Source organism: Falco punctatus (genome assembly GCF_963210335.1).
Source record: "Falco punctatus genome assembly, chromosome: 8".
Lineage (NCBI taxonomy): Eukaryota > Metazoa > Chordata > Aves > Falconiformes > Falconidae > Falco > Falco punctatus.
The window spans coordinates 6,397,425-6,424,812 of record NC_137588.1 but is presented as its reverse complement, the minus strand read 5'-3'; the positions used below and the strand labels follow the sequence as shown (position 1 = coordinate 6,424,812).

The window sequence follows — 27,388 nt, the reverse complement described above, 5'->3', positions numbered from 1 at the left end:
GACATGAACAGGTTTGATTTTAAAGACAAGAGATTTATGGTAGAAACCAAACCATGGTCAGGTGTTATGTCTCTGTCTGTCACTCCTGTTTTCACAACAGCAGTTGAAGGTGGCTTTGGGGTGGAAGAGCAGAAGCTTTGGGCAGCGTTAACTCAAGGAAATGCAAAGTGAGAGGCAACAGGCTGGCTGTTCCTGGAGAGGGACAAGTGAGGAGATCAGGCTCTGGGAGGTGGGGAGGCTTATCTTGCAAAGCCCTGGAGTCATAGCACTAAGGGTACCTGCAGGGTTAGGAAAATAGAAAGGTTTATTCCACGGAGCCAGACAATAAGGGATTTTATTGCATCTCTCTGCTCAGTTCTTTGTTTTTCACTGGTGACTGCACGACAAAACACCTCAATGTTGAAAAAGAGCAGTAATTCATGTGACTCCAGTTCTGCATTGCCTCTCTGGCTGTGGGGCAGGACTACATCTCCTGCGTTACACCAGCCTGGCTGCCCTGGAAGGGACTGGGGCTGGTGGGTATGCCACAGGAGGGACCACACAGACACGGAACACAGTGCATGGAGACCAGCAACATGGAGCCTGTGGATGAACATCATCCTGCAGCAGGAGAGGAGCATGGAAACTGCTCTGAAGTGGTCACCTTTTGCAGAAAAAAGAAGTGGCCCATAAGCATGGTGGCTTCCAGGATCTGGTGTCCCCCTGTGCATGCTGGCTGACAGGCACAGTAGCCCATAGGCACAGTGAGCTGTGCACACAGTGACTTTTGGGCTGTATTTAATTTGTGTGGCAAGGTTTTGGTCAGGGGCTAAAGGGCTGGCTTCTGTGAGAAGCTACCAGAAGCTTCCCCCATGTCCAACAGAACCAATGCCACTGGCTCCAAGATGGACTCAACGCTGGCCAAGACCAAGTTCACCAGCGGCAGTGGCAGCGCCTCTGGGATGACATGTTTAAGAAGGGGGAAAAGCTACTGCACAATAGCAATAGCAGTTGGAGGGAGGAGTGAGAATATGTGAGAGCAGCAGCCCTGCAGCCCCCCAGGACAGGACAGGAGGCGGGGTGGGGGTGGGGGTGGGGTGGGGGTGGGGTGGGTTGTCCTGGTGCCAGGGCAGAGGCTCCCCGGCAGCCCATGGTGCCAGGGGTGCCATGGTGGCCCCAGCCCATGGAGCCCCCAGGGGAGCAGACCCTCACCCGCAGCCCAGCAGGGACCCCCCGGGGCAGGGGGTGCCCACAGGGGGCTGTGACCCATGGGCAGCCCATGCTGGGGTAGCTCCGGGCAGGGCTGGTGGCCCATGGGCAGAGGAACCCGGGCTGGGGCAGGGCTGGGGACCCCCTTGGGCCTGGGGGCTGTGCCTGCGGGGGGACCCAGGCTGGGGCAGGGGCACAGTGTGAGGAGCCGCGGCAGAGACAGTGCGTGAGGGACCAGCCACGGCCCCATTCCCCATCCCCCTGTGCCACTGTGGGGAGGGAGGAGAGAAACTGGGAGTGAAATTGAGCCCGGGAAGAAGAGAGGGGTGAAGGGAAGGTGTTTTAAGATTTGGTTTTATTTCTCATTATCCTAGTTTGATTTAATTTATAATTGACTAAACTAATTTCCCCAAGTCGAGTCTGCTTTGCCCGTGTCGGTAACTGCTGAGCGATGTCCCCGTCCTTACCCCAACCCAACAAGCCTTTTGTTGTATTTTCTCTCCCCTGCCCAGCTGAGGAGGGCAGTGACGGAGGGGCTCTGGTGGGTACCTAGCGTCCAGCCAGGGTCACCGTGCCACCAGGGCACAGTGGCTACATGGGCACGGTGACTCCAGAAACAGTGGCCCATGGGCACAGTAGCAACATGAGCTGGGTGGCCCATGGGCATGTTGTTTCCCAGAACATGGTGGTTCCCCGGAGATGGTAACCTGCTGGTGGGCATGGTGTTCCTAGGGTTTGGTGGCTCCCCGGGCACAGTGGCCTGTGGGCACAACATTTCCCAGTATTTGGGTGGCCCCTTGTGGCTGGTGGCCCATAGGCACAGTGTTTCCCAGTATGTGGTGGCTCCTTGTGGCTGGTGGCCCATGGGCACCGTGTTTCCCAGGATTTGGTGGCCACTTAGGGATGGAGGCCCATGGGCACCGTGTTCCCCAGCATTTGGTGGCCCCTTGAGGATGGTGACCCTCTGGCCATGGTGTATTTGATGGCCCCTTGCGGCTGGTGGCCCGTGGGCACCGTGTTTCCCAGGATTTAGCGGCTCCTCGGGAACAGTGACACCCCCCCCGGGCACGGTGGCAGCTGTCCCCTGTGCACGGCACTCCTGGGCACGGTGACCCCCCACCCCAGCTCCTCGCAGCCGCCCCCCCCCGGCGGTGCGGGCCGGGCCGAGGTCCCCGGGGCGGGGAAGGGGCCGGGGCCGCCCCGCCGGGATCCTCCTTCAACCCCGCCCCGCGCCCCGCACCCCCCGCCCCGCGCTCGGCGCTGCCGGCGGCATGTACGCGGGGAGGAGGAGGAAGAAGCCGGTGCCGAAGAGGTGGGTGCGGGGGGGCGTGCTCCGGGGAGGGTCTTTCCCCTGGTACCACCCGGGGGCGGCAGCTTGGCAGGCGCTGGGAGGGCGGAGGGAGCTGGGGCAGGCCGGGGGGTGGAAACTGGTTTGTGAGAGGCAAAGTGGTGGTGGGGATGGGAGCAGCTGGAGAAGCGAAAGGGATGGGGGGACAGCGTGCTTGGGCTGCTCTGTTTTAATTAGGGTTAATTGGAGCTAATGCTTTGTAGGCTCTGGCATGCTGGTGAAAAAATAAAAATCCCGATGGAATTTATCCTGCATCCCCCGCGTTGCTGGGGGGGTGGGCTCGCCGGGGAGTTTGAGATGCCCGTTTTGATGCTCAGCTCTCCTCCGGTTTGAGTTGCAGGGCCAGCGTAAATCAAATGCACAGCAATTACTATTTACCAAAAGATTGCTATTCCTCAATAATTAATTAGCATGCCGTTCGATAGCTGCTGCATAACGGGCCCCCCCACCCCCCACCCCCGATGTGTTGCTGGAGTTGCCTGGCTGTGGGACCCCCATGCCTCCCCCATACTGGCTCTGGAGCTGCATCAGCCTGTTTGTACCTCAGGTTCCCAGGCGTACGGGAGATAAGGGGGTGTATAGCTCTGGGAGGCAGATGAGCTGAGCCCAAGCCTGGGGTGAAGGAAGGAGCATCAGTGTTATAAATCTATGGTAAGAAGGTGAGCCAGAGCCTCTCTTAGGTGTTTATTAGGGAGCCTTAAAAAAGTGTGAAAACGCAAAGGGTGGTTGTTGTGCTTCAAACCTTTTTCCTGCTCACCTTGAAGTAGTGATTCCAGCCCCGTGGTGAGGCTGGTGTGGCCAGACTGAGAGTTTGGGCTGGATTTGTGTGGTTCAGGGTGTGGGAGAAGATGTCTTTTTGGAGCAGGAGGGACCTCAATCCCTGGCACCGCAGGGCCAGCCTTGGGAATCGGAAGAGATGATTCTCCTCTGTGATGGAGCATTTCTTGTGGCAGGGTCTTGCTGGGAGAGGCCAAGGGGAGCAGGGCAGAGGGCAGCGGGATGTGCAGCCAGCCAGGCTGGGAGGGAAGGATGAGGTTAGGGAGCTCTCTGGCCCCTTTACAGTTTGTCCAGAGCTTTTTACTTATTAAAAAAATTAATAAAAATTTGGAGACAGTATATTAGCTCAGGCAACTTCAGCTGTTGTTAATAGTATCACTTGGCACTTGCCAGCTTGCAAAAGTGATAAACTTCCTGCTGGGTGCCCTGTTCAAAGGGCAGCTGGGGAAAAACAACACTGCAGCAGGGGCACAGCCTTTGCCCCGCTGGGAGCTGAGCTTTCCCTGCAGCTCCGCGCTGGCCCGTCTAAGCAGGGTCAGCAGCTTTTCTCAGCAGTTTTTCTCAGCAGCTTTTCTCAGCAGCTTCACGGTGGACTCCATGGCACGGCCGTGCAGAGCTTTGCACCGTACCCAGTTCATAATGTGCTGCGTTAGGGCTCCTGCAAACAGAATGGGGGCTCAGACCTCTTTCAAATGCCTTTTCCTTGCTCTTGTGTAGGTGTTCAGCTGCTTTGTTGAATGGCAGGGCTCGGTGCATTGTGCTGGGGGAGCAGCACTCCTGGGACAGCCTTGCACGGTGCACAGTGCTTTGCCCTGTGAAGAGGGGGCAGCTGGATGGTGAGGATGGAGGCAGTCCCAAAGGCAGGGAATTTAAACAGGCTTTAAACAACTAGACCAAGCTTCGCTGTTTCTGTGAGCAGTGGGAAACGTTTCCTGCAGGGCTCACCTGTGCAGATTCTCTGGTGGCTAATAATGTGGTTGTGCTCAAGTCAATTCCTCAGGTGTGCATGATGGGTGCTGGCAGTTCTCCTGGCCCTGCCTGCTGGCTTGCATGGAGCTCCTGGGAACTTCATAACTGCGTGGCAGAGTGTGAACAGATTTGTTAGCTATGAGCACCTGGAAGCTGTTTTGCTGTGGCATCCATGAGGATGAAGAACTGTGAAGCCTCCAGCCCCAGGAGTGCCTGGGCACAGGGTACAGCAGTGTGCCTATGGGAACAGCCTGCCAACAGAGCCACCCGGCATCACCAGAGCCATTTTCCTCTTCCTTTCTTCTTCATCATCACCCCTCTCAAGGGTGGCCCTGAAACACCCTATGTGCTGCAGGGACATGCAGGAACAGAGATGTTGCGGTGTCTTCCTTTAGCCTTGTGGCACTTTGCTGCTGGCTGTGTCACCTCAGGTGTCTCAGCCAGAGCATTTTCAGTGCTTGGTCAAAATTTCCAAGGGACCCCATTAGACCTCTGTGTTTTACCCACTGCCATACAGAGCAGCACTCCTTGCTCATGTTCCGTCTCATTTTTACTTCTTCCTGGCTGTTTGTGGACTAGATTTGGATAGTGAGTGGGCAGAGGACTTTTCTTTAAAGGATGTCTGAGTAAACTCAGAATAACTTTCTTTGCCTCTCTTTCTTTTTTTTTTCTTCTTTTTTTTTTTTAATCAGAGACAGAGTCATATCAAAGTAAAACTATTTAATTTTTTCCTTCCTGATGAGTGACTGTGTTTTCGAAAGTGTTGAAGCCACACTGAGTACATAAAAACACTGGTGCCAGTGTGTTTTGCCCAGCTTGTATGGGCAGGTTTGGTGATGAGTCGTGCCCATCCTCTTTGAGAAGCAGGGTATATCCCTTCTGACGCTGATGTTACAAAACAGCACGACTGAGCTTTTCTGGAAAAATACTACAATTTTCCATTCATGCTTGGAAGACCCCTTTGTAGCTCTGTGCAATGAACATTCCACAGGCACCTCACTGCCTTTCATTTAATGCTCATTTCCTCTCGTGTCACACATGCGAGCAGCCCTGCCAGACAAGATTTGAGAGCGATAGTAGAGGGGAAAGCTTAAATTGCTGCTAAATACTGGCAGATCCTGTTATCCAAAGCTACTCTGTGAAGCAAGGATGCCTGCAGAAAGGGAGTTTGTGGTTAGACAAATTACGTCAAAACAGCATGAGCTGCATGTTAGGGGATGCAGTCGAACCAAATGGGGGGGAGGGGGGGCAGGTCCAAAGGGTTTTTCTTCAAGCTAGAAAATTCAAATTGGCATTAAAAACCACAGGAGACAAGGTGACATCCAGGACTCATTAAAGTTGTTAACTAACCTCTTACCGCTGTAGCATGTGAAATAACTGCAGCTGATAGAGACGGGTCCCCGTGTCAGCTTCAGACAGACGAGAGCTGCTCTTGTGGACCCTGCTCCTGCAGACTGAGGGTTGGTCCCAGAGCCTAGGTTTGGTGCCAGGTTGGAAATTAGGTTGGAAATGCCCACCTGAAAGGATGAGAAATCAGCATATTGGAAGAAAAAAATTTTCTAAAAATCTACTTTTTTTTTTTTTTTTTTTAAAAAAAAGGCTGTTTTGTAAGTGCAGTGCCTGAAACCACCCAATGCAGTATCTTTGTCCTGTCACTAACTTTCACATGTGCTCCTCTTGGTAATATTCATAATTAAGGCAATGGATCCAAGCTCTGAGCAGTCAGAGGAAACTTCAAAGAAGCTAATTGAAATAAATTCAAATAAAAATAAAAAATCTCTTTTTGCACCTTCCTGCTTTCCATTCTTGCTATTTAATGTGCTCATTGCCAAGACCTGGCTGAGAGCTGCTCAGTCCTGGGCAGGTGGAACAGCTGATGTGAATCTCCTGAGCAATTCGAGGTAAGTGCTTTCTGTGGTGAGGACCTGGTGTGAGCACGTGGAGCGCGGCCAGGGAGAGACCCACTGCGTGGGAAAGGTATGGGATGAGGGAGAAGAGGAGAAAGGGCGGAGAGAGCAGAGTGTGGGTGGAAAAGTCTAACCAGACCTCCAAGAGATGCTCCGATGGTGTGTAGGTCTCTGCCCTCAGTGTCCCTTTCCCTGCCAGGGCTCAGCAGCAGGAGCAAGAAAGGGAGCAAGGCTGCAGTATCGAGCTGAGCTGTCTCAGCCAGGCTGCACATTAAGGTGCCCCTCTGAGGATCACCCCACACTCCAGCTGGAGAACATCATGCCTGGGGCTGCACAAGGTGGCCAGCTGGGACGGCCATGTCTCCTCCTGCCATTGCTTTGTGGGCTTGCTGGAGCTTGCTCTTGCTGCCCCATGGCCTTACCTTGGCCACCTGATGTTTTACTGTTGTGGCTGCACGAAAGTCAATGCTGGATTTGGAAAGAATCTGTCAGACAGGCCCTGTTTGGTTAAACTCTCTTTTGCTTCTTCCAGCCCCAAACCACCACCCCCTGAGGGTATGAAGTCCAACCCCTCCAAGCGGCATCGAGACCGGCTCAACCAGGAGCTGAACAAGCTGATGGGTTTGCTGCCCTTCCCTGAAGATGTGCGCACCAGGCTTGATAAACTCTCCATCTTACGGTTGACTGTCGGATACCTGAAGGTGAAGAGCTACTTGATGGGTGAGTGTCCATGCTGCGAGGGGTAAAAAAGCCCCTGGGGTCAATCGCCACTGCTCAGCTCACATCCCATCCCAAGCCATCCTTGCTTTGGGATGGAAAATTGTGTCTCCTGAAGGTAGGATGATGATGATGAGTTGTGGTACCAGGCCTTTGTATGTTCATGCATCAGTGTTGCACCTCTAGCTGAGGTACTGGATTGAAAATGCCCTGGAACAAATGGGGAGGAAAGTGCCACATCTCCAGAAATGTGGAGGAGTTGACAATGGTTGCTGAGAGGTGCTATGCTCATGGGACATCTACCCCTCAGGTCATCTTTTGCTGCCATGAAACAGGTTTTATCTCTGGTCCCCTCTGGAAGGAATCACCTTCAGGTTTGGATGCTGCATGCCTGAGTCTCATCATCTTCAGTCAGTTACGGGTGTTAGGTGTCTCAGAAAAGCAACATCCTTGGGGAAGTGAGACCACCTAGATCAGCTGTGGAAACTGAGGGGCAGGGGTGGAGAGCAGGCAGGCAAGTGAGAGTTTGTGGGGGTGTTGAGGGCAGAAGACCCTGGCCCCATCACTTTCGGAGGGGGTGTCTGGCAGAGAAATGGCACCGTGGGTGGAGGGGAGCAGCTTGGGTGCCTGCCCAGCAGCTGAGACCTCCTGCAAAGTTTTTCTGTCTGCTTCTCATTAGCCGCCATACTAACCCTCCTTGATGTCCAAAACCCCACCTGCATCCTACTCCCACCAGGGTCTGGTGAAGAAGGGAGCAGTAGGTAACACAGTGTGTCTTGCTGAACAGCAGCATTTCCCTCATCTAACTGGAACTGTGGTTTATAACGAAATTAAATTGAATCTGTGGGCTGCTGTCCCTGATGGGCAGGTGAGGGTAGGAGGTGTTCTACAGGGCTGCTCTGCTCATTGAGGCTGGCAGGTTAAACAAGGCTGTTTCTAAGGCCCTTGTTGGGTTTGGCACTTTGTTAGCTCATTTTTTCTCCCCTTCCTTGGAGGGGGGCATCTCACATGGTGGTGGTTTACTGCTGCGCTTGTCACCCTGGCACTGCTGGGCTCAGCTGTGGTGGGTCTATTATACCTCTCCTAATTAGCATTTCTATGAGGTTGAGTGTGATGCCTTATACCCAGGGACCCCAGTTCATTTTTGCGGGATGGAAGGTTGAGCAGATACGCCTGGAAAACAGATCTCCTCGCCTTTCCCTCTCTGCAGCCCTGCTGCTGCAGAGACCCGGGGACAGGGCAGCAACCACAGTGGGCAAGCGATTGTGGCTGGGCATCGGTGCTACTTTGCTTCTGCTCTTGGCTCCAGGGGCTTTTGGGGGTGTTTTTCCACCATGTGCATGTGGCTCCTACCTCCTGCTCACAGGTCAAAGCAGTGATTGCCCTCTGCTTTTTCAGCAGTTGTTGATGTATCTGAGATAGATACTGCTGGTGAAAACACTTGTGCTGGGGCTCCAGTGTTGTTCTACAGACCTTGGGTTTGAGGAGCAGGGGGCCTTGTACACATTACACATCACCTGATACGGTGCCATCTTTGAGCAAGAAAAATACTGCAAAAAAGAGGCCAGCTGAGCTATCTCAGGTGCACAGACCTGCTTGCCACCCTCTCACCTGAGCCATAGCCCAGGGAAGTTTTGTGCTGATGTGCTCGTGCTGTACCCCACTGAGGAGCTTCTCCCAGGCCCAGGAGCTGCAGATGGTTCAGCTCCTACTCCTGAAGCTGTAGCTCGCACATGGGGTTGCAATGGTGAGCTCTCTCTGGCAGAGCTGATTTCTCAGGTGGGAACCAGAGCAGCTCCCTCCCATCCCTGGGGCAATGTTGCAGCATCACAACAGTGTGTTGCCTCTGCAAAGGACTTGGTGGTTGGCAGACCATCCATTGTGGCTGTGAGTGTGGTAAACCCTCATCCTTGCCCTGGAGATGCTGACTGTTTGACCCCAGGTGCTGGGCTGGCCTCTCTTGTGGTGGTAGCTGTTCCCTGAGCACCTCTGGCACATCTTTGGAGGTGCCAGCTGCTGAAAGCTGTGCTGAGCCTGCTCTGGTACTGGCTGGCTCTGGCTGGGACAGAAGGATTGTGACCCAGGAGGTCCTTCCTTGGAGCAGGACCTCAAAGGACATGATGGAAGCATGAAGAGGCACCTTGCCGTGGAGGGGAAAATGTCTTGTGCTGGCTGCCTTTGCACAAGAGAGGTGATTGCTGCATGCACAGCATTGGATGCTCTCTGGATGGTGTCGTGCTCCTCAAAGGCGAGGTTGGACTGAGAGCAGGCCTTGCTGAGTGTCTCTTCCTCCATCGCCTGCTTTCTGGGGGTCAAACCTGGGAAACGGGATTCACTCCCTGCCTGTCTGAGATGTATGATGGGTAGCTGAGAAAGAAGGCAGTGCTAGCAAGATGGGATGTTTTGGGAATATGACAGGTTCTTCTGTCCAAGGCAGTGCTGATATAGCATTAACCTGCATTGCTTTCTCCATTGATACTCAAAACAAGGCAGCAATCGGACATCCTTACTGATATGGCCAGACTCTGTGGCACCCAGCGTGTGCCTGGGCTGGGAGGGAAAATGGGGCTGCGGAGCCTGGCTGGGAGGGTGGTCACTGCATGCCTGTGAGTCACCACGCTCCCCTGCCTGCCAGCAGGACTTGAACTGCAGGCTGCAGTGCAAATAAAGCCTGAAAGGCTGCCAGGGTTTGCTTTCATAACCTACTTACAAAAGCAGTTGCTAAAATGCTGTGGAGCAGTGCTCGAGGGCTGGGGTGACTCTTGCATCTGGGGGAGGCATGGACTGGTGTTTGTGCATGGCATGGCATGGCGGGGGTCAAGATGTACGAACAAGGACGTGTTTCACCTCCAGTGTCTTGGGCTTGATGGAATGGGTGGTGGACTGGTGAAGGCAGAGCATGTGGAGGGCAGGAAGCCATCAGCATCTTTCTATACCTAGAGGCTCCTATTGTGTCTTCTCCGCCCACACTCCCTGACTGAATAAATTTGGCTCCTTTAGCTTTTGCCCCATGCCCAGTCCCTTGGAGCTCTCCCAGGGCCCTCTCCAGCTGGGGATACTGGTCCCCAGGAGGAGACCCCTATGCCAAGCTCTCCAGCTGGGTGCCCCGCTTCCAAGCAGGAGCGGTTCCCGCTGCATGTGCTCAGCATGTGCTTCCCAGCGTGAGAGCTGCTTTGGAAGAGCAGTCATCACTGAATGGGCTCACATTCGGTGGCAGCCTTGCCCCTCCTTGGAGACCTGCTCTGCCAGGCCAATTACTCCCATTTGGCCACTGTGCCTGTGATTTCCAGCTCCCTCCCCTTGCTTTGCTTGTGTCTGCCCTGAAGTTCATCTTGTTTGACTTCAGATCTTCCCACTGATTCATCAAGGTCGACTTTGGTTCGAGCCTTGCCTGATGAAGACCCATGTCATCCGCAAGACCCGGCAGCCTGCTCATGGTGTATCACATCAGGCGTTCTGGGGGGAGATGGTGAAAGCCCTGGTGCCATGCTTTCACACTCCGCTTTGCTGTTGCCTGCTTTTTGCTTTGTGCAGGCTCCTCTCCTGCAGCAGGAGAGCATGGCATCACCTCGTGAGCATCCCTGTCCTCTGCTTGCTTGACCTCTCTCCATCAGCAGCCCAAGCCCGTTGCCTGTGTCCAGGCAGCTTTAACAAGTGCTGTTTTGATAGAGGGTTTGTTTCTTCAAGCATTTCTATCGGGTCGAGGCACTTGCCCTTTCTCCTAGGCAGAGTTAACAAAGTCTATGTGGAGCCGAAGTATGTGGTTATAACCAGTCTGGCAGGGAGGTGGATGCCGGCGGGTGACCCTGGACATATGCCTGCTCAGGCTGTGTCACAGGTTAAAACTAAAAATCCCATGTACTGCTAGAATGGTTTTTGCAAGGAATGCAGCGTGTGCCACAAGCCCATCTGAGGCTCTGCCTCCTCTTAGCTTCGTGTCTTTGGAGCAGGTATTCAAGTCTTTGGGGCAGGAGATAGAGTGGTTATTGAGAAAGGCAGGAGGAATTCGCTGCTGCCCACCATTTGGTGTCCTTCTGCTAGCTCTCCCTCCCTGCTCTAAGTCTCCCGTACTGCCTGATGCGTGCTCGTGCTCCTGGGGGTACAGACAAACCAAACTGGGTTTGGCTTTTTGTTGCTGATGGTGGGTTTCTTAGCTTTTCTTATTTTGTTTTCAAATGTTTGGGGAAAGACTGGTAAGAGATGAGGTGGATGCTGCTGCTTCTAAACAATCCTCTGGTCCTCCCTGGCCTGCCTGCGTCGGCTGCTATTTTATCCGGCTGCCCCTCATACGGCTTTTGCTGGTTTGGAAACCATCTCAGGAAGACTGTGTAGAGGTGATGGGTATTTGGCTGGCTGCTTCTCGGGGTGGTGGAAGGATCCACACACTTCCTTCTCCAGAGAAGGAGAGAACTACGCTGTCCTGAAGGGTGTGGAACACCTGCTGGAGTTATCAGGGAAACCAGTGGCATTTGAGCTGGCCAGGCTTTGGGCTGGCTGGCTGCCCTGCTCAGTGGGCTGGTGCTGAGCAGGGTGTGCACTGGCCAGGGTACCCCTTCCTGCTGCTGTTTGCCCAGCCTCATCAACAAACTCAAAGCAGAAAATAAATTGATGGCCAAACTCTCCAGGGAATTGGTTCCCAAAGCTCAGGCTTTCTTGTGCTTGCCTGATATGAAACTCAAATGTCTCCTCCTGGATATCCCTGTGTTGCTGCTTTTTAGCTCACCATCACCTTCCTTGGGGTGTGAGGAAGACCTGGTCGGTGGGCACAGCAAGGATGATGACCAAAGTAAGGGTCAAGGTCAGCAGCAGGTACACAGGAGCTTCTGCATCCTCCCCTCTCCCACCTGGGGAGGATCATGGTTATCATGATTTATGCTTGGGGTCTGCAGTTGGATAAGCAGGCAGCAGGATCACAGCTGGAAGGTCACAAGGATTTAATTTTTGCAAGTTGAAAGAGCTTTTGGGATTTGAACTTGGTTCTGGAGCATAGGGCTGTTTGGAAACCAGGAGATGCTATTGCAGGGTAATGACTCACTGGATCATCTTTAAATCTGCTTTGCTTTTAAGTGTTTTCTCTCTTCTGTCTGTGCTTTAATGAGAAATGAGGAAAAACTTGTAATTTGCTGGAAATTACAAGCTTCAGGTATTGAGAGGAAAGCTCTTGAAACTCCATGCATCCACAGGCTTGTTTGGGGCATATGCACATCTGCTGTAACTTGCCTGCCCCTGGTGCAAGTGCTGCAGATGTTGCACAGCTCTCTCCTGCCTTGTATCACAGTCTTCCCTGTGCAAATTAAAAAAAAAAAAAAATACAACAAATGGAAATTTGGCGTGCGAGTTTGGAATTGGGTGTTCAGGGAAATCATCTGGGCTGGCCATGAATGTCAGCTCCTGAACAGCTCCTTCCCCTGGGCTCGGGCGGGACTGGACTTTGAGATTGGTTGCTAAAATCTCATTATATTTTAGCCAAGCTCTTCTACAGTACACAAGTTGGCAGGCTTGGTCTCCCTGCTCTCCTGGGAGTAGCACAAAGCACCGCTGGTGAAGCTGAAGGCAGCACTCTCAGGCTTGGCGTGTGGCAGATGTGTGTCTGAAGCCATGGTGGTCTTCGGATGATGTGTGCCAAGTGCCAGCAGGATGGTGGTGGCTGTGTCCCCTGGGTTTGATTCTTCCCCGTAGTCAGGAGGAGGAATAGACCCAGAAGTCTGGATTTCCCCCTTCCCTGGCTTTGCAACATGCTTTTGTCACCTGCTTGTGGCTGATGCCCACCTAGGGGAACAGCTTGCCCTGTGCAGTTGGCTATACCTCAGATGGGGACCTGTGTTAGCTCTTCTCCTCAACTAGATCAAGCACCTCCATGCTCCCAGGGTCAGAGCCTGCTTTGAGCATCAGCAAAGTTTCAATCTTGCCCAAGGTTAAATGGGTAAAACATGGCAAGCTGGAGGTTCAGGGCTTGGTCTCTTCCAAGCTTTGCTCATCAGATCCAGCCTTTGAGTGCTGGTAGATGGCAATGGCAACTCTGGTGCTATCAAAACCTGCCTTAAGGGCACTTAAAGGTTTTGTCACTTGCATAAAAAAATGGCTGAACCTCACCACCAGACCTGCACTGAGCTTCTGTCTGCAAACCAATTTGCAGTGGTTGCCACTTGGACATATATCTGATGGTCTCCCAGATAAATCTGAAGTGATTTTGCTGATCCCAGTCTCCTTGACAATAACTGCCCAAAGGAGGAAAGTTTGTGTCGATGTTAGCAATGCTGCTGGCTGCCATGATGCTCTGGGCTCTGTGTGGTGTGACAGGAGCTCCGCTTGCTGCAAACAGTGAGATCTCATGAAAGCTTGAATGGATTTATTTAGTGCTGAGTGCTTGGAAAACCTCCAGCTAGCTGGAGATCTGTGCTGGGGTTCGTTTCCTAGGGTTTGTGTAACAAAAGCAGCAGATGCTTGGGGTTTGCACATGTGGCTCTGCCCAGGGGGAGAGCAGCATGAAATTCGGGCTTAAAATGCTCTGCAAGGTGGAGAAGGATGTTTTTAGGGTACGTGCTGCCATGCCCCCTTCCCAGATTAAGATCACCCAGGTGGTGAGGTCCACGATAGAAAGAACCAGTGGAAAACCCTCTCCTGGTACAAGGCCATGCTCTGGAGGTTGGCAAAGCTTGAGATGGCTAACAGTGCAGAACAAATGGCAAATAGTGGCGTACTTCCCTGTAGCCCACTGGCCCATGCTCAGCCCAGGCTCAGCCTGGGGCAGGAGACACCATTTTCCACGTGTGTGTGCGTGTGTTTGAGAAAGTGTGGTCCACACATGTCTCCTTGTTGCGTTTCATCTCCTGCCAAACCTCCACCAAACACCCCGTCTGGGCTGCTGCCCAGGCATAAGGGAGAGCATCCTGCGGGAGCTGTGACCCAACCGACACGTGGCAAGCCCGTCTCCCTCGCAGGCTTCACTCCGCACCTTGCGAGCACAGCTGGAGGCCTGGAGGTGTTGCCTACGAGGTTATCGGGTGTTTCGGCTTGGTGGAGAGAAGTGGTCCAGGTGGGACCAGCTTCAGGGGCTGTTCTTCATGCTGGTGCACCAGAGGTGGCAGGTCGCAGGCTATGAAGAGCAGGCAGTGTCGCCACTGGCATTTACACGTGTGGATGTATTTTTGGACTGCAGCCATGTCTTGGCTGCAACGTATTTAGGATGAACCTAGGGAAGGTCTTCCAAGATGCAGCCTTTCCCCTGGACACCTAAGGCTCTCCAGACAGCCATGAAGGGATCTTCTGCTTGGTCTCTGCTAGACTACAGCTCATCTGTGCCAGGTCCCAGTGATCCTGGCTGCCACCTTTCAGCCACGATGACATCCCCTTAGCTCCACAGTGAGGCCTAGACCTGCCGTTTGCAGGCTGGCATTTGAACACCAGCAGGTGCCAGAGCAGAGATGGATCCCATGTGGATGTGCTGGGTGGCATGGTCCTGCCACCACAGGAGCTGAAATCCTGGTGGGTCTCCAGTCACCTGCCCATGGAGGAGAGCAGGGTGAATCCTCCAAGGTCTGTGCTTCCCACCAGCAGTCTCAGACATTGACCATCTCTGCACTGGTGCAGTTAGGAAGGTTAGATCCAAGATCCCCATCTGCTGTCTGTGCCAGGGACCGCTCGTGGTCCTGGGAAGCCTGCTCCGGCTGACCCTGCTGGAGCAGAGGGTTGTTGTAGTAGATCTGGCCAGGCTCCTTCCCACCTCTGCTGCTGTGCAACCCTGCAGTGCTCCGCTGTGGGCCAGCTGGCACCAGGTTTCTCTGGGTAACCTCACTGCAGTCGGCGTTAAATTAGCTTTTTTTTTATTCATCTCGTTGTTTGCTGTTACGATGGGCCAGAGCTGCAGGGGTCTGGACCCAAGGTAACTGATGCAGTGAAAGGAGTCAAGCTTAAATCCCTCCCGGGGCAAGATCCTGCAGGACCGTGAGGAAGTGTTTGCAGCAGCAGGAGCAGGTTGGAGAGGTTGGCGTGGGCTTCGAGGCTGCCAGCCCTCCCCTGAGCATTTCTGTGCTCCTTGGAAAAATGCGGGGTGACTTCTTCTAATAGGTTTATAATCCGTGGTTTTGGCATTTGCCTGTTTTGCTTGGATGGCATGAGCCTGCTCTGCTTGGCATGATGCCTCTGTTAAACAGCTGAGGCAAAGGTTGGTGCTAATTTGATGGGGTTTGGGATCGGGTCCAGGAGGAAAAATGTTGTGTATGGCTTGTTGCTGGAATAACTGGGGGCTCCTGGTTACTTGATGCCAGGCATCTCTGGCTTCTGTTAGAAATGCTTGCCGTGGGTGAAGTCTGTCATCTCCACCGGCGTAGCTCAGTCCATCAGAGCAGTAGCTGACTCCAGGATTTTTAACGAGTAACTTTTCCTTAGTGACAAAACTATGCCAGAGGCAAGGGATGTATTGGCCTCCATGGGTGCATTGCTGTGTTTTTCTTCATGAATGTGATGAGCAAAAAGTAAGGAGGTTAGATTGCTTTGTTCCTCTTTCTTTCTCATGCTTGAGGTCTTTCCTCCAAATTGCAGGGGTTAAGAAACCTTGCAGAGGCAAGAAAGCCAACCCAAAGGGGTTGATCTTGGGGATGTACAGGAATGTTCTGATTCATTAATACTGAAAATGTTACTGATTGTGGCTGACATCTCCCCTGGCTTCCTTTTGAATGAAAGCCTTCCAGTCTTTGGGGATCACACCAGCAGCAGAAAGCCTCCTCCAGTGCTCTGGTTGGTGTAGGGCTTCAGGACAGAGCTGAATTTCCCCCTCCTCTCTTAAACATTACACACCAAAAGCACTTTGAAAATATAAACGATCACCAAGTTGCTGCAGCAAACGCCTAGAATTTGTCTGGTAACCACAGATCACTTTTGTTGTGGTCTTTTCAGTCTTGCATTAATTCCCAAAGATGCACAGCGGGAGACTGAAAAAGCTGGGCACAAACAGCAAACATGCATCATCCTTGTATCCGTTTCTTTTACTGTGGGTATATTGTAGCTCATACGCATGTTGGACCCGTTTCTTTTAATCCCATTAATGTTGTGGTCTCAGCTGCTTCATGTGGAAGGGAGGGAGTCTCAGCATGTAACAGTCCATTACAATGAGTATGTTAAGCACGGGGTGAATTAGCCAGCTTTTAATATGGCTTGCCACCTGCTTTTTCCTGCCTTGCAGTGGATTGGGATCTCCTCTTCTTCCTGCCACCAATTTTTCAGTGCATCTTAGCCATCAGCCCCTTGGAGATGTGACTTCTTCGTGCTGAGGGATCCAGGCTGCTCGGTGGGATTCCAGCGGGTGGCATCTCCCCATCACACAGCCTGCTCCGCTGAGGTGGAGAGCCCTGGCTCTCAGTCTTCCCTGCTCCTGGTAGCTCTGGCTCCAGCTTGTCCTTGCCACAAGCTCTGCTCTGGAGTTGCAGCACATCCCAGAGATGCTCTCTGCATTGCCTTCACCCAGCTGTGCTGGGGAGCTGTGGGAGGGGAAGGAGGCTACAAGCCATCACCCTGTGTCACTGGGAGATGGAGCCAGCATTGCCTGTCATAGGGTGATCAGCCTACAAGTTGTTTCTGGCAAGCACGGATTTATGTGCTGTTAAAATGCCCCAGAGACTAGTAACTTGTCTCAAGCACATGGGGGATGTTTCAGGAGTGATCCTCCCTCCCATGAGGTTACCCATTTTGCAGATGGGGTGGGTTTTTTCTGCACTTTGATTAGAATTATTCTCTTTTTTCCTTTCCAAGTCAAAAAGTGTCTGGGAATAGCCTCTGTACCCCATGGTGGTTACGTGGGCCTGGATTTCTCTATCTGGATGTGCTCAGGCATCTCTTGGGATTGCTCCCGACCCCTGTGGTTCTTGGCAGTTTGACCAAGGATGAGTTCAGAGACCTGTTTGGAGGGGGAGAGCCACAGGGACACTTTGCTCCCCGCTTGTTGGTTGAGGAGGGAGGACACCCAGTCATGACATTTTTGAACATGAAGAGGGTCACCACCTGAAAATGGGTACGGGAGGTCTTTGGATCATCCAGACCACTGAGGAGTAGTGGCTGTGGCTTTTGAGAGCAGCCTCAGCCCTGCCTGTCTGCTGGATGCTCACTCCACCACTGTCCATCCCCAGCAGGGTGGCTGTCTCAAAGCAGAGAAGCCCTCTGCAAAAACAGGACCAGGCCACAGATGTTGAATTGATGATGGAAGTAAGGGGAGCTCATGTGACACATTCCTGGATTTTGGTGGTATTTTGCCTCAAGCGCTGGCCTCAGCATCTCCTTGGCCTCTGGCTGTGGATGGTGAGGACTGGGCTGGATGTAAACACCAGCTGTTCTGCACCACCCATACTGAGGAGCACCAGTTACAATCCATGCCCTGCAGTTAGGACCTTGCAACCCCAGTGCAGCGATACTTGGTGGCAAAGCAGTTGGCAGACACCATTTCTTTGGGTTCCTACGCTCTGAGCACTCCAGGCCTTCTCCCCAAGCCGGCTCGGAAGAGTGTGTCCCATGAGAGAGTGGTTCTGCAGGACTGTCTAGCTCAGCTGTGCAGAAATGGACCACTCTGTGTTTGAAAGGAGGGGAAGTGAGCATCTCTGATGCCCCTTGCTAAAGCCCCTTGCTAAGCTTGATGAGGGAATTGGAAGAAACAGTTCTGCTGGAAAACACAAAATGAGCAAATAAGTGTTTCATGTTGTGGAGTGCTGCTGTGGGCTTCCAGAATGCAAATCGTTGCAGCTCTCCCTGCAGATGCTGCTGGTGGATATTGGGAGAGAGCTGGAGACCATGTGCTCTTGGGATGTGCATCCCCTCAAAACGCGTTCTGCTCTTTTGGAGCTCTGTTTTGGAAGAACTTGGTTCCTTTTTGAATTTCTCTGCCAGCTTGCCTTATTTCAATGCTTCAGAGAAGAGTCAGCCCTTCAAAAGAATTCAAATTTAAAAAAAGAATCAATGTTTCATTTTGAAACTATTCTGCTCCATCATGTGCAAATTGAAGCCATACCCACGGAGCATCAAATGGTCCAGATGGGCTTTGGATGTTTTCCTTTGGGGCTTGCTTGGCAGTAGTGTGAGGAGGCTTTTTGCTTGGTGACTGCTTCAAACCTGCCTTTTGAAACTCCTGGGGATGTGCCTTTCCTTGACTGATGAGTAAACTGAGCACGGTGACCGCTTTCCTGGCATCGAACCTCACCTTTCTTAGGGGCCTCGCATCCCCTGGTCTGGCTGATCCTCCTCTTGCTGGTTTGGGAAGTGTCTGTGCAGAGGGTTGCCCCATGCAGAAACAGGAATGTGAGCTTATGTGAGGGGCAATAAGGCATGTCCCCTGGCAGCTTGCCCACCAGCTGGGCTTTCCTCCAGCAAGCGAGGGTGCAGGATGGAAAGGGCAGAAGATGCGACTGCTGCCTGAGCATCACCAAGGAGCACTCAAGGCCTGGGGGAGGCTGAAGTTGCCCACTTCTATCAGTGATAGAGACTGAGGCTGATGCTGCTTCATGAGCTCGCAGCGTCCTCTCCCCTTCTGCTTAAACCTGTGTGACTGCGAGCGTGTGGCTCCTTTGTGGCACCTTTATACAAGACCTGTCGCTAATTATCGTTAAGGGTGGGCCTGGCTGCTGGAAGCCTGCCTGAGCGGGAGCTTGTTGTCACTCAGGCTCCACAGGTAGATAGATCGGAGTGACGTTTTGATCTCAAACTGTTTAATACAAAAATGCAGATCTGCCAGGGAAAATGCTTTTGCATATTGATGGGATGATGAAAAGCAAAAGGTCTCATATTGGCAGTTTCAGATTAACCTTTTTTTAGGTTTGGAATGGTTTTGGCTTTGAACTTGGTGCTACTGGGAGAAGAAAAAAAAAAAAAAACAAACCCAAACCTTTAAAACCTTTCAGTGATGAGGTGAGAGCTTCAATCACAGTGAAGATTAAATGTGTGGTCAGATTTGGGATGGTTTGGGGTTTTTCCTCATTTCCTACCTCTCCCCCAAATTCAGAAGACCTATTCCCTTTGCCAAGGTCATGCAGCACCATCAGAAACCCCGGGCTCAGGTGGGGCAGGCAGCGATGCTTTGCTGGGATGTGGCTGGATGCAGGGAGTGCAAGCTCTGCCTGACCCCAGGGCACTGCAGGAGCTGCTGGTGGGGGCAGGGGTGCGGTGGTTCCTGGGGGGGGGGCGCTTTGAGGTTGTCCTGTGTTTTTTTGGTCGAGGTGGCACAAAAACATGCCCTGAAAATTGTTCTTTTGTTGAAAGCTCAGTTTGTATTGAGTTTTGCAATGATAATTCCCCAGCAGATGAAGTACCATGCTGGGAAAGTCCCTGGGAGCCACTGTCCTCATTCCTGTTCCCTGAACAACTGGTTTTCTGTGTGTCCCGTGATGCTCGAGGTCCTGCAGCCAGGGCAGGAGGCTTCACATTGGCTGCACCCATGGGTGTTGCTTTGAAGGCATCTAGTGAGGAAGCGTGAGGCAGCAGGTGAATTGGCCTGGGGGGTCATGGCAGCAAGTCCTGAGAGCTGAGAGTTGCTCAGGTGTCCTACTGGTAGAGCCATGGCCACCAACCCCCTGTTCTGCTTCCAAGCAGCCAAAGGTGGAAGGGGGGGGGGGGGGGGGAAATATGGGTGCTTTGGCATCTCAGATGGTTTGGGAGGGTTTGCCACTCAGCCCTGAAGGGCAGGAAAGTATATGATGGTGCGCTGGGGTGGCTTGAAGCCAACTTCAGCTCTACCAGGCTCTAACCTGAAGGCTTCTTGCTGTGTTGTGTAGTGTTTCCTAGCCTGGGCAGCCCAGAAGCACTCCCCTCTATCCTTTGCATCTCTGTCGCAGACCTTGGCAGAAGCAAGGTCTTCCAGAAGTGGGACCAAGCAGGGGTAATCATCTCTTGGAGGAAGCATTGGGCAAACTGGGCATGGCTCTACAAGGTTCCTGCTGGTCTCATCTTGCTCTGACCTGGGTCCATGTGTGTTGGGTAGCATGGTGCAGCTGTGCGTGAGCAGCCCTGGGGTGGGGAGGAGGAGGAGGGAGAGGCTCCCAGCTTGCCCATTCCACTCTGATTTCTTGCCCTCTCACTCGCAGCCACAGCTACAAACACCGGTGACCGCGTGCTGGATCAGCCCAGGGACCCAGGAGGGAACAGTCGGACTGACCCGCAGGTCTACAGGGAGCCGTTTCCTGAGGGGGAACTGCTGCTCCAGGTATCTTGCCGTACCTCGGTCATTCGGGGTCTTGCCTTAACTCCTGCCATCTGCCGGGCCCGGTGGCTGGTCCCCTCTGCTGAGCCATGCAGCGGCTGTGGAGCACGTGGTCCCATCTGTGGAGCAAGAGGAGACCCTGCCTTGCCGGGAGCTGCTTTGCTGTGATTTCTGGCAGGCACTGAGCACTATGGGACAAGGACCAGTGACGCTGCCTGACTGGGACAGGTCCCTGTTCCCTCCCACCCCGCACTGCAGTTTGATGCCCCTTTGGTTACACTGAGGGGCCTTTGCAGGGGCTGAGCCATAAACTGCATCTGTGAGCAGAGCAGGGCTCAGGGATGGGGGTTGTGTCCCCGCAACGCCATCGGGTGCTGCCTGTGGCTGCTGGCATTAGCTGTCACTGAGCCCAGAGCTGGCATCCAGCGTGCACAGGCTCGCCCGTCCCAACCAGGAGGTGCAGGGGTATCGTACAGCAGTGTAGGGGTTCTTCCCTGATTTGTCTCCAACGTGGAGGGTTCCTTGTGCTCTACTAAGTGCCGAGAGGGGCATGGCAAAAGCTGCAGGAGAAAACACCCAGCGGGAGCTGTTTGCCCTACCTGGGGTGTTGCATGAGCTCCCTAGGATGAGTTCACAACCTGCCTGGGATGGAAAAAGTCCAGGTTCAGTTTTTAGGTTGTGGGGAGGAAAAGAAGGGAAGACGGATCTTGGAAGACAGTGGTGGACAAAGTCAGTGGGCGGTGGGAGCTTTGCTTTGTAGAAAGGCCAGTGTGTGTCTAACGGAATCGCTGCCAATGAACTCCGGAGAGCAAGGAGCTGGTGAATCAGCTGGTCTGAATGCTGCTGTTTGGGCTGTAATTTATAAATATAAGCTGGAAAGAAATGGGATAGAAAGGTCACATGGAAAGGCTGGTCGCTGAGTAAACATCTAGGCATGTCAACTTAAAACATGCTGCTCCTTGGGGCTGCAGGGCAAGTCCATGCAAGACCCTCAGTTGTTTCATGGCTGTGTTCCTGACATCACATGTGTCTGTGCTTTCTGGGCCTTCAGTCCTCTTCTCCCTTCTTCCACCTCTCCAAACGCTAGCTAACAGATGCTTGGCTTTCCTTAAAGTCTGACTTTGGTGCCTTCAGCCTTGTCCTGCACAGCCTTACGTGAACGTCCACTGTTACGGACGGGCAGGCAGGTGTGAGCAGAGCCCTTGGGGGATTTTGCTGAGGTGGTGACTCCTGGGAGCCCAGTGTGACTTTTGACGATGAAGCTTGGACCACATGAAGTCTTCCATGTGGGCTTCACTCCCAGGAGCCATCGCAGCTGTCTGCGAGTGAGATAGTCACAGAGGAACAGCTGGAATAACACAATGGCCAGGAGGGAGCCTGTGGTTGTCCCAGTCCCACGACGGAGCTGCTCCCGAGTGCTCTCTGGGGGCTTGAGCTGGACCTATGATGGCAATTTTTTGAGCCACCAGAGCATTGGCAGCCTTGGGTGATTGAAAGCATCTGGAGAGCTTATGAGGTGTTAATGTGACAGAAATCCCTCAGCTGAGCTGCCTGATGTTTTGGGGGTGGGTTTGGTTTATTTTTTCCCCAAATAGCATTTTAATCAGATACTGTAATTTGCAGAAAACTCTGACTCAAGGCCCCTCAGGGGGCTGCAGCACACAAAGGGACCGGTCCCGATGCAAGCTGGATCTGTATAGTATCAGGCAACATGCTCAACCCAGCAACCTTTCAAATGATCCAAGTTACTGAGAACAGCCAGCCCACGCGAGCCCCAGCGTCGCTGTAAATGGGCAAATGCATGAGCTGTGTCAGCAGATTGCTCCTGCCTCCTCTTTGCGTGGGGACAGAGGGTGAGCAGAGCCGAAGGAGCAGCATGGGCAGCTGGACCCTCCTCTCCAGCTTGGTCTGAAGCAAGCGACACATCCCCGTGGTCCGCCCCCCGGGGGCAGCTCAGCGTGGCAGAGTTGGGCAGCGAGGGCACAGTCCATAGTTGTGGCAGGTCCTGGCCTGATGCTTATGGGATCTGCTGAGACTTCTACCCGCATCCTGATTAAACAGAGTTCCACTTAGGGTTTTCTTTTCCTAATTTCTCTCCTATTCGCTAATCAAATGTATTGCAGACAAGAGCAGGGGGTATGAATTACTATCTAGTGCAGTGCTTTCCTTTTGGAGGAAAACAGCCAGAAACCACCAGGTATCTCCGGATCTTCCTCTTGCCTCTTTTTCTGGGTATTCACTAGATGTGTGAGCTCCCCTCCCTCCATCCCAGCCATGATCTCCTATAGTTTTGCAATAGTTTCTCTTAATTTGGTGTGGGCTTGGTCTTTTTCAAGCAAGGAGCTACCAGTTGGGTATGGATTTAGCTGCAGGCCATCCATATGTAATCACAGAGAGCAAGGTGAGAAATGAAGCTGGCAGAGGGTATGAGCACAAAGGTGTTTTTTTGTTTTTTGTTTTTCTTTTTATAGAGATTTAGGGGGGTTGTGTTTAAAGCCGTCTAGAATATCGGCAAGAAGAGAGTAATTTTCCCAGTATGGTGCCTCGTAGTGGGAGTTCAATGCCAGGACATATGTGAGGGGCAATGGGGTTTGCTCCTGACAAACATCTCGAGCAATGGGACCTCTTAAGTTGTTTGTCAGGAACAAGAACAAAATCAGAAGAGGTTGTGGTCCTGTGTGATGGAATACTGATGAGAACAGGAAGCTGTTGCCCCTCAAAGAGGTGTCGAACAGTCTGCACGCTTGTACGGACCAGGCTGTGCCACGTCAAGGCGTCACAGATGTGACATCGGGGATTTCACAGATCTGAGATCTGAGTTTCCAGATTCTCCCACCTCTTTTGCTTTCAAGGTAGGTGTGTTTTTTTGAGCTCGGTTACCACCTTTGAATGATAACGGTGACTGGCTTTGGTCTTGCTTTGTGTACTTGGTGATGAGCTGTTCATGTACCCTTGGAGCTGAGAGCAGGAGTCTGAGGGACAGCAATGTCCTCGGGTGCTAAGGGTTAAAAGGCAGGTTTTGGGGGGTGATTGGAGAAACTGTGAGAAGACATACAGAAATGCAGAAAAAGCTGGTATAACCTCTTAACTGTAAAATTCAGGGTGAGGAGCAAGGCCTGAAGTGTTTTTGGAGGTCATCCTTAAAATGAATGAGTGGATAAATAGGTCAGGTCAGTGACTGGCTGCAGTTTGGTTACTATCTCTGGAGGCTCCATTACGCTTGAACCGATGCTAGGTGCCTCCTGTAGTCACCAGGGTCCTGCATGGCTCAGGGCAGTCGTCCTTCCCTCTGCACAACCGGTTGCCGCTTATTATTGAAGTTATAGGCAGATTTGTTAAAGAAAATCAGGATGCTAGAAGAGTATAGCTATACCCAGCTGGTACAGCCGGAGAGGAGGTAACTAACTCTAGGTCCTCCATGAAACCTCAGGAGCTGGCCTGCAGTGAGAGGGCTTCAGTGATGGCTCTAGAAAAAGGTGTCAGTCCAGCTTGGATCATTGCTCATGCTAACACTGAAGAAAAAAAAAAAAACCACAAAAGAAAAAGAAAAACCAAACCCACAAAAAAAAAAAAAAACAAAAAAACCAAACCCCAGCTAACCAGGATTAAAAGTCTTGTATGGTCACAAGGTGCTTTCTTTTTTGTGGGGTTTCTTGTTGATGAAGAAGGTCCCTTTTTGTCCCCAAATGCTGAAGAAACACCTGAAGACGTTCATCTTTCAGCTGATTGAAGCTAGGGAGAGTAACTCCGGGCTTAACTTCTGCTTTCAGGCACTCAATGGATTTGTCATCGCCGTGACAGGAGATGGCTACATCTTCTACATCTCCCCTACTGTGCAGGACTACCTGGGCTTTCATCAGGTGGGTACTGTTTTTTCCTGGCTGTAAACAGATGGATGCACTCCAGGTCTGGGAAGGAGGTGCTGAGAGCCATGCCAGGGGCTTTCTTCTCCCTGCACGGCTCCCTCGGGTCATTTTTGATGTATGTTTTCAAATGAGTCATGTTCTTTGGGGGCTGTGGAAGCCAACAAACATGCTTGTGACTTTAGTGGGAACAGATGCAAGCTGAGCAATGGCAGGCTCTGTATCTCCTTGTCTTTGTGTGGAAGAGGGGTGTGAGATTTTTCTTGTCTCGTGCTGCTGGGCCCATATGCTCCCACTTACGGAGGGCTGAGGGTATCTTGCCGGTGAGAAGTGTCAGTGCCCTGAAGTGCCATGGGTTACATGGAATGCCAAGGAAAAGGAGGTCTCTCTCCCCATATCCACCCTGTTACCTCTGATTCCCCTGATGTTCAGCTCCTTTGGCCAAAGGGCTGAGTCAACAGGAGGGCTGTGAGACTGCTAAACCCATTTCACTGCATGGGTTCCTCCTGCACCTGCAGACACTGATGTGGTTTTTTCTTTGTCCTCTGTTTGTACCCTTTCCCAGCTCACTGGGATCCTCGTGGGCTGATGCCCCAAGTCAAAACAGCTGTCAGTCAGGGACCGGTCTTCTCAAGGTACTGGTATGTCTGGTTAAGCAGGAGGCTCTGCTATGGTGTGTTTCGAGGGCTGGGACATGGCAGTTGGTGGCTTGAGCTACCTGTGAGCTTAGCAGGACTGTGCTGATCACCACAGCATGCAGGACCGGGATGGGAAAGGCTGGTCCAAGGCATGGCCCTAGAAGAAGGGGGCTGTGTTGGGAGCAGGAGGTGTGAGGAATTGCTGGTGTTTCTGCTGTGAGGGCAACCTTCCCAGCATCAGCACGTCTGTCTTTCCTGGTGGTCCACCAAAGGAGGATGGTTTGCACTGGGATACGGATTCCCACTGGTTTGGAATAAAAAAACATATAAAAACCTTTTTTCAAATAGCAAGAAACTCCATATAAGTCTGGAAAAAAATAATTAGGAAATAAAAGGAAAGCCTCCTGCCCTGTCCTCCTCCAGACATCTTTGCCAGGCTGGGCAGAAGTCGATGCTTTTTTCCCCTTGTGTCATTCCAGTCGGATCTCATCTACCAGAGCGTGTATGAGCTGATCCACGCGGACGACAGAGCTGCCTTCCGCCACCAGCTGCACAGAGCCCCGGTGCCTGGCAGCACCCAGCCTGCTGATGATGATGGTGAGTGTGGGGCGGTCCCTGGGGACCAGCCAGCCACATCTGCATGGCCACCCTCTGCTGGAAAACCCTCCTGGTGGCATTTACAGCCACCAAGCACAGCCCTGTGCTAAGGAGCATCCCGTAGCCTCCCTCTGGAACTCACAGCTATCGCGGGGCTTGACATGGCCACCTGCCACCAAAAGCAGCCAACAGTGACGACGTGCTGGTTTTTGTTGTGCTGGAGGGGCAGGGATGCTTCCCTCAAACCTTTCGGCTTTTCAGCATTTGAAATCCATCTATTTCAGTGAGGGCGGCTTGCCTTGCTCCTCTCTGAGAGGCAAGGGACCAGAAACTGTTGTGAACTGGTAATTTCCCATGGCAAGGTCTTACCCCTCTTGTGAAGATCATGGGTTCACTTGAGCAGCAGTCTTCACCAGGAGCAGGTGGCCATGAGCTTGAGGTGCGCAGCTTGGAAAGCTTCCTTTTCCCTTTGCTTTCCCAGCCTCTCCCAGCGAGCAGCCGCTGCTGGCTGGATGCAGCGCTGTGTCCAGCCCCCAGCACCTCCATCCCGAGAAGCCCTCCTTTGTGGAGAGGAGCTTCACCTGCCGCTTCCGCTGCTTGCTGGATAACTCCTCGGGATTTCTGGTAACGCAGCCCGGCACCTGGACACCCCTCTGCCCCTAGTGTGTTCCCGAGGGACAGCTCGTGTCCCATGGGGGTGGGAGCACAGCCAGTCCCCATCACCCTGTTTGTTTCACAGCCACGTTTTCTAATCCCCTCTAAGGCCTTGAATTTCCGCGGGCGCTTGAAATTCCTTCTGGGGCAGCAGAAGTCGGCATTGGACAAGTCACCGCTTGCTCTCTTTGCCGTCGCGACTCTCCTCCAGCCGCTCTCCATCCTGGAGCTTCGGACCAAGATGCTGATCTTCCAGACAAAGCACAAGCTGGACTTCACTCCCGTGGCCTGTGATTCCCAGTAGGACATCTCTCACCTTCCTCGTGGCAAAATCCCTGGCGCTGCGCAGAAAACCAGAGCCTGTAGGAACAGGGCACTTCTGACCCAGCTCCCACAGCAAGGTGTCTGATGCTTTTGCCATGGAATCATAAAATCCTTTATGTTGAAAGAGACCTTTAAGATCATTGAGTCCAGCTGTTAACCCAGCACTGCCAAGCCCACCACTAAACCAGGTCCCTAAGTGCCACATCTACGCATCCTTTAAATACCTCTGCTCCATCTGCTGCCGCCTTCCATCAACATGGGGAGCAGGTTAACTGGGCACCAGTGCTTCTTGGTTGTTGTGGTTTAGCTTCGCAAACACCCAGCACGGGTGGTTTTGTGGAAGAGGGGATGTGGCTCAGCCCAGGATGGAGAGCTGCACCCCCCCGAAAGCGGGAGGCTTTGGCTAGCTGCCTGCGCTCTGGGCAGGGGATCACGTCTGGCTGGTGGGATGCAAGTGGGGGATCCACTCCTGGTGTCATTGTGTTTCTGCACTGTTTGCAGGGGGAAGGTTGTCCTGGGGTACACGGAAACGGAGCTGTGCAGGAGGGGGTCCGGGTACCAGTTTGTGCACGCGGCTGACATGATGCACTGTGCGGAGAACCACGTGAGAAGTGAGTGCTGGGGGGAGCAGCGGCGCTGTCTGGGGGGGCCGTCGGGGTGGGTGCGTTTGTGGGAGCCCTTGCGGCTCCCTGGTACCAGTGCAGTTCTGGCTGTGCCAGTACCATTGCTCCTCAGCGGGTGGGCTGTCCCCGGTCTGAGGCGGCTGTGATAAAGGCTCTCCCCTCCTGGGTGTCATACCTGCTCAGGGAGCTGGCAGAGGGACAGCACAGCACGTGGCATCATGTGCTGGCTGCGTCCTGCATCTTCCTCCCCTGTCGCACGGGTGCAAGGTGACGCTCAACCTTGTGGCCTCTTGCACGTGCCATTTGTCTGCACCTGCGGAGTAACCGTGTCTGTGCCGCCTCTCTTCTCTCCCTGCCCCAGTGATGAAGACAGGGGAGAGCGGGCTGACGGTTTTCCGGCTGCTGACCAAGAAAGGTGGCTGGGTGTGGGTGCAGGCCAATGCCCGGCTGGTGTACAAAGCAAGCAAACCCGACTGCATCATTGACCGGCAGCGAGCCCTGTCGTGAGTATCACCAGATCCCCAGCTGCCTTCACCTGCTCTTGGCGTGGGTGGCCGTGGTGCTGCCCGAGGCACGTGGAAGCAATGAGGGTGGAGGAAAGGGTGGCTG

The 27,388-nt window shown here is 53.0% G+C and overlaps 1 protein-coding gene across 1 annotated transcript in view; it reads left to right on the top strand.

Moving 5' to 3' along the window:
• The first annotated feature begins 1,073 nt into the window (after window positions 1–1,073).
• The window catches only part of LOC308068209 (aryl hydrocarbon receptor-like), a 31,580-nt gene continuing 5,265 nt past the window's right edge, over window positions 1,074–27,388 (top strand). The window contains exons 1-9 of the mRNA XM_080398416.1: window positions 1,074–2,500; window positions 6,722–6,909; window positions 19,965–20,083; window positions 23,851–23,940; window positions 25,061–25,178; window positions 25,660–25,802; window positions 25,942–26,132; window positions 26,658–26,767; window positions 27,141–27,282. Coding sequence (XP_080254542.1) covers window positions 2,460–2,500; window positions 6,722–6,909; window positions 19,965–20,083; window positions 23,851–23,940; window positions 25,061–25,178; window positions 25,660–25,802; window positions 25,942–26,132; window positions 26,658–26,767; window positions 27,141–27,282 — 1,142 coding nt within the window. The 5' untranslated portion in view covers window positions 1,074–2,459. The remainder of the gene's footprint in view (window positions 2,501–6,721; window positions 6,910–19,964; window positions 20,084–23,850; window positions 23,941–25,060; window positions 25,179–25,659; window positions 25,803–25,941; window positions 26,133–26,657; window positions 26,768–27,140; window positions 27,283–27,388) is intronic.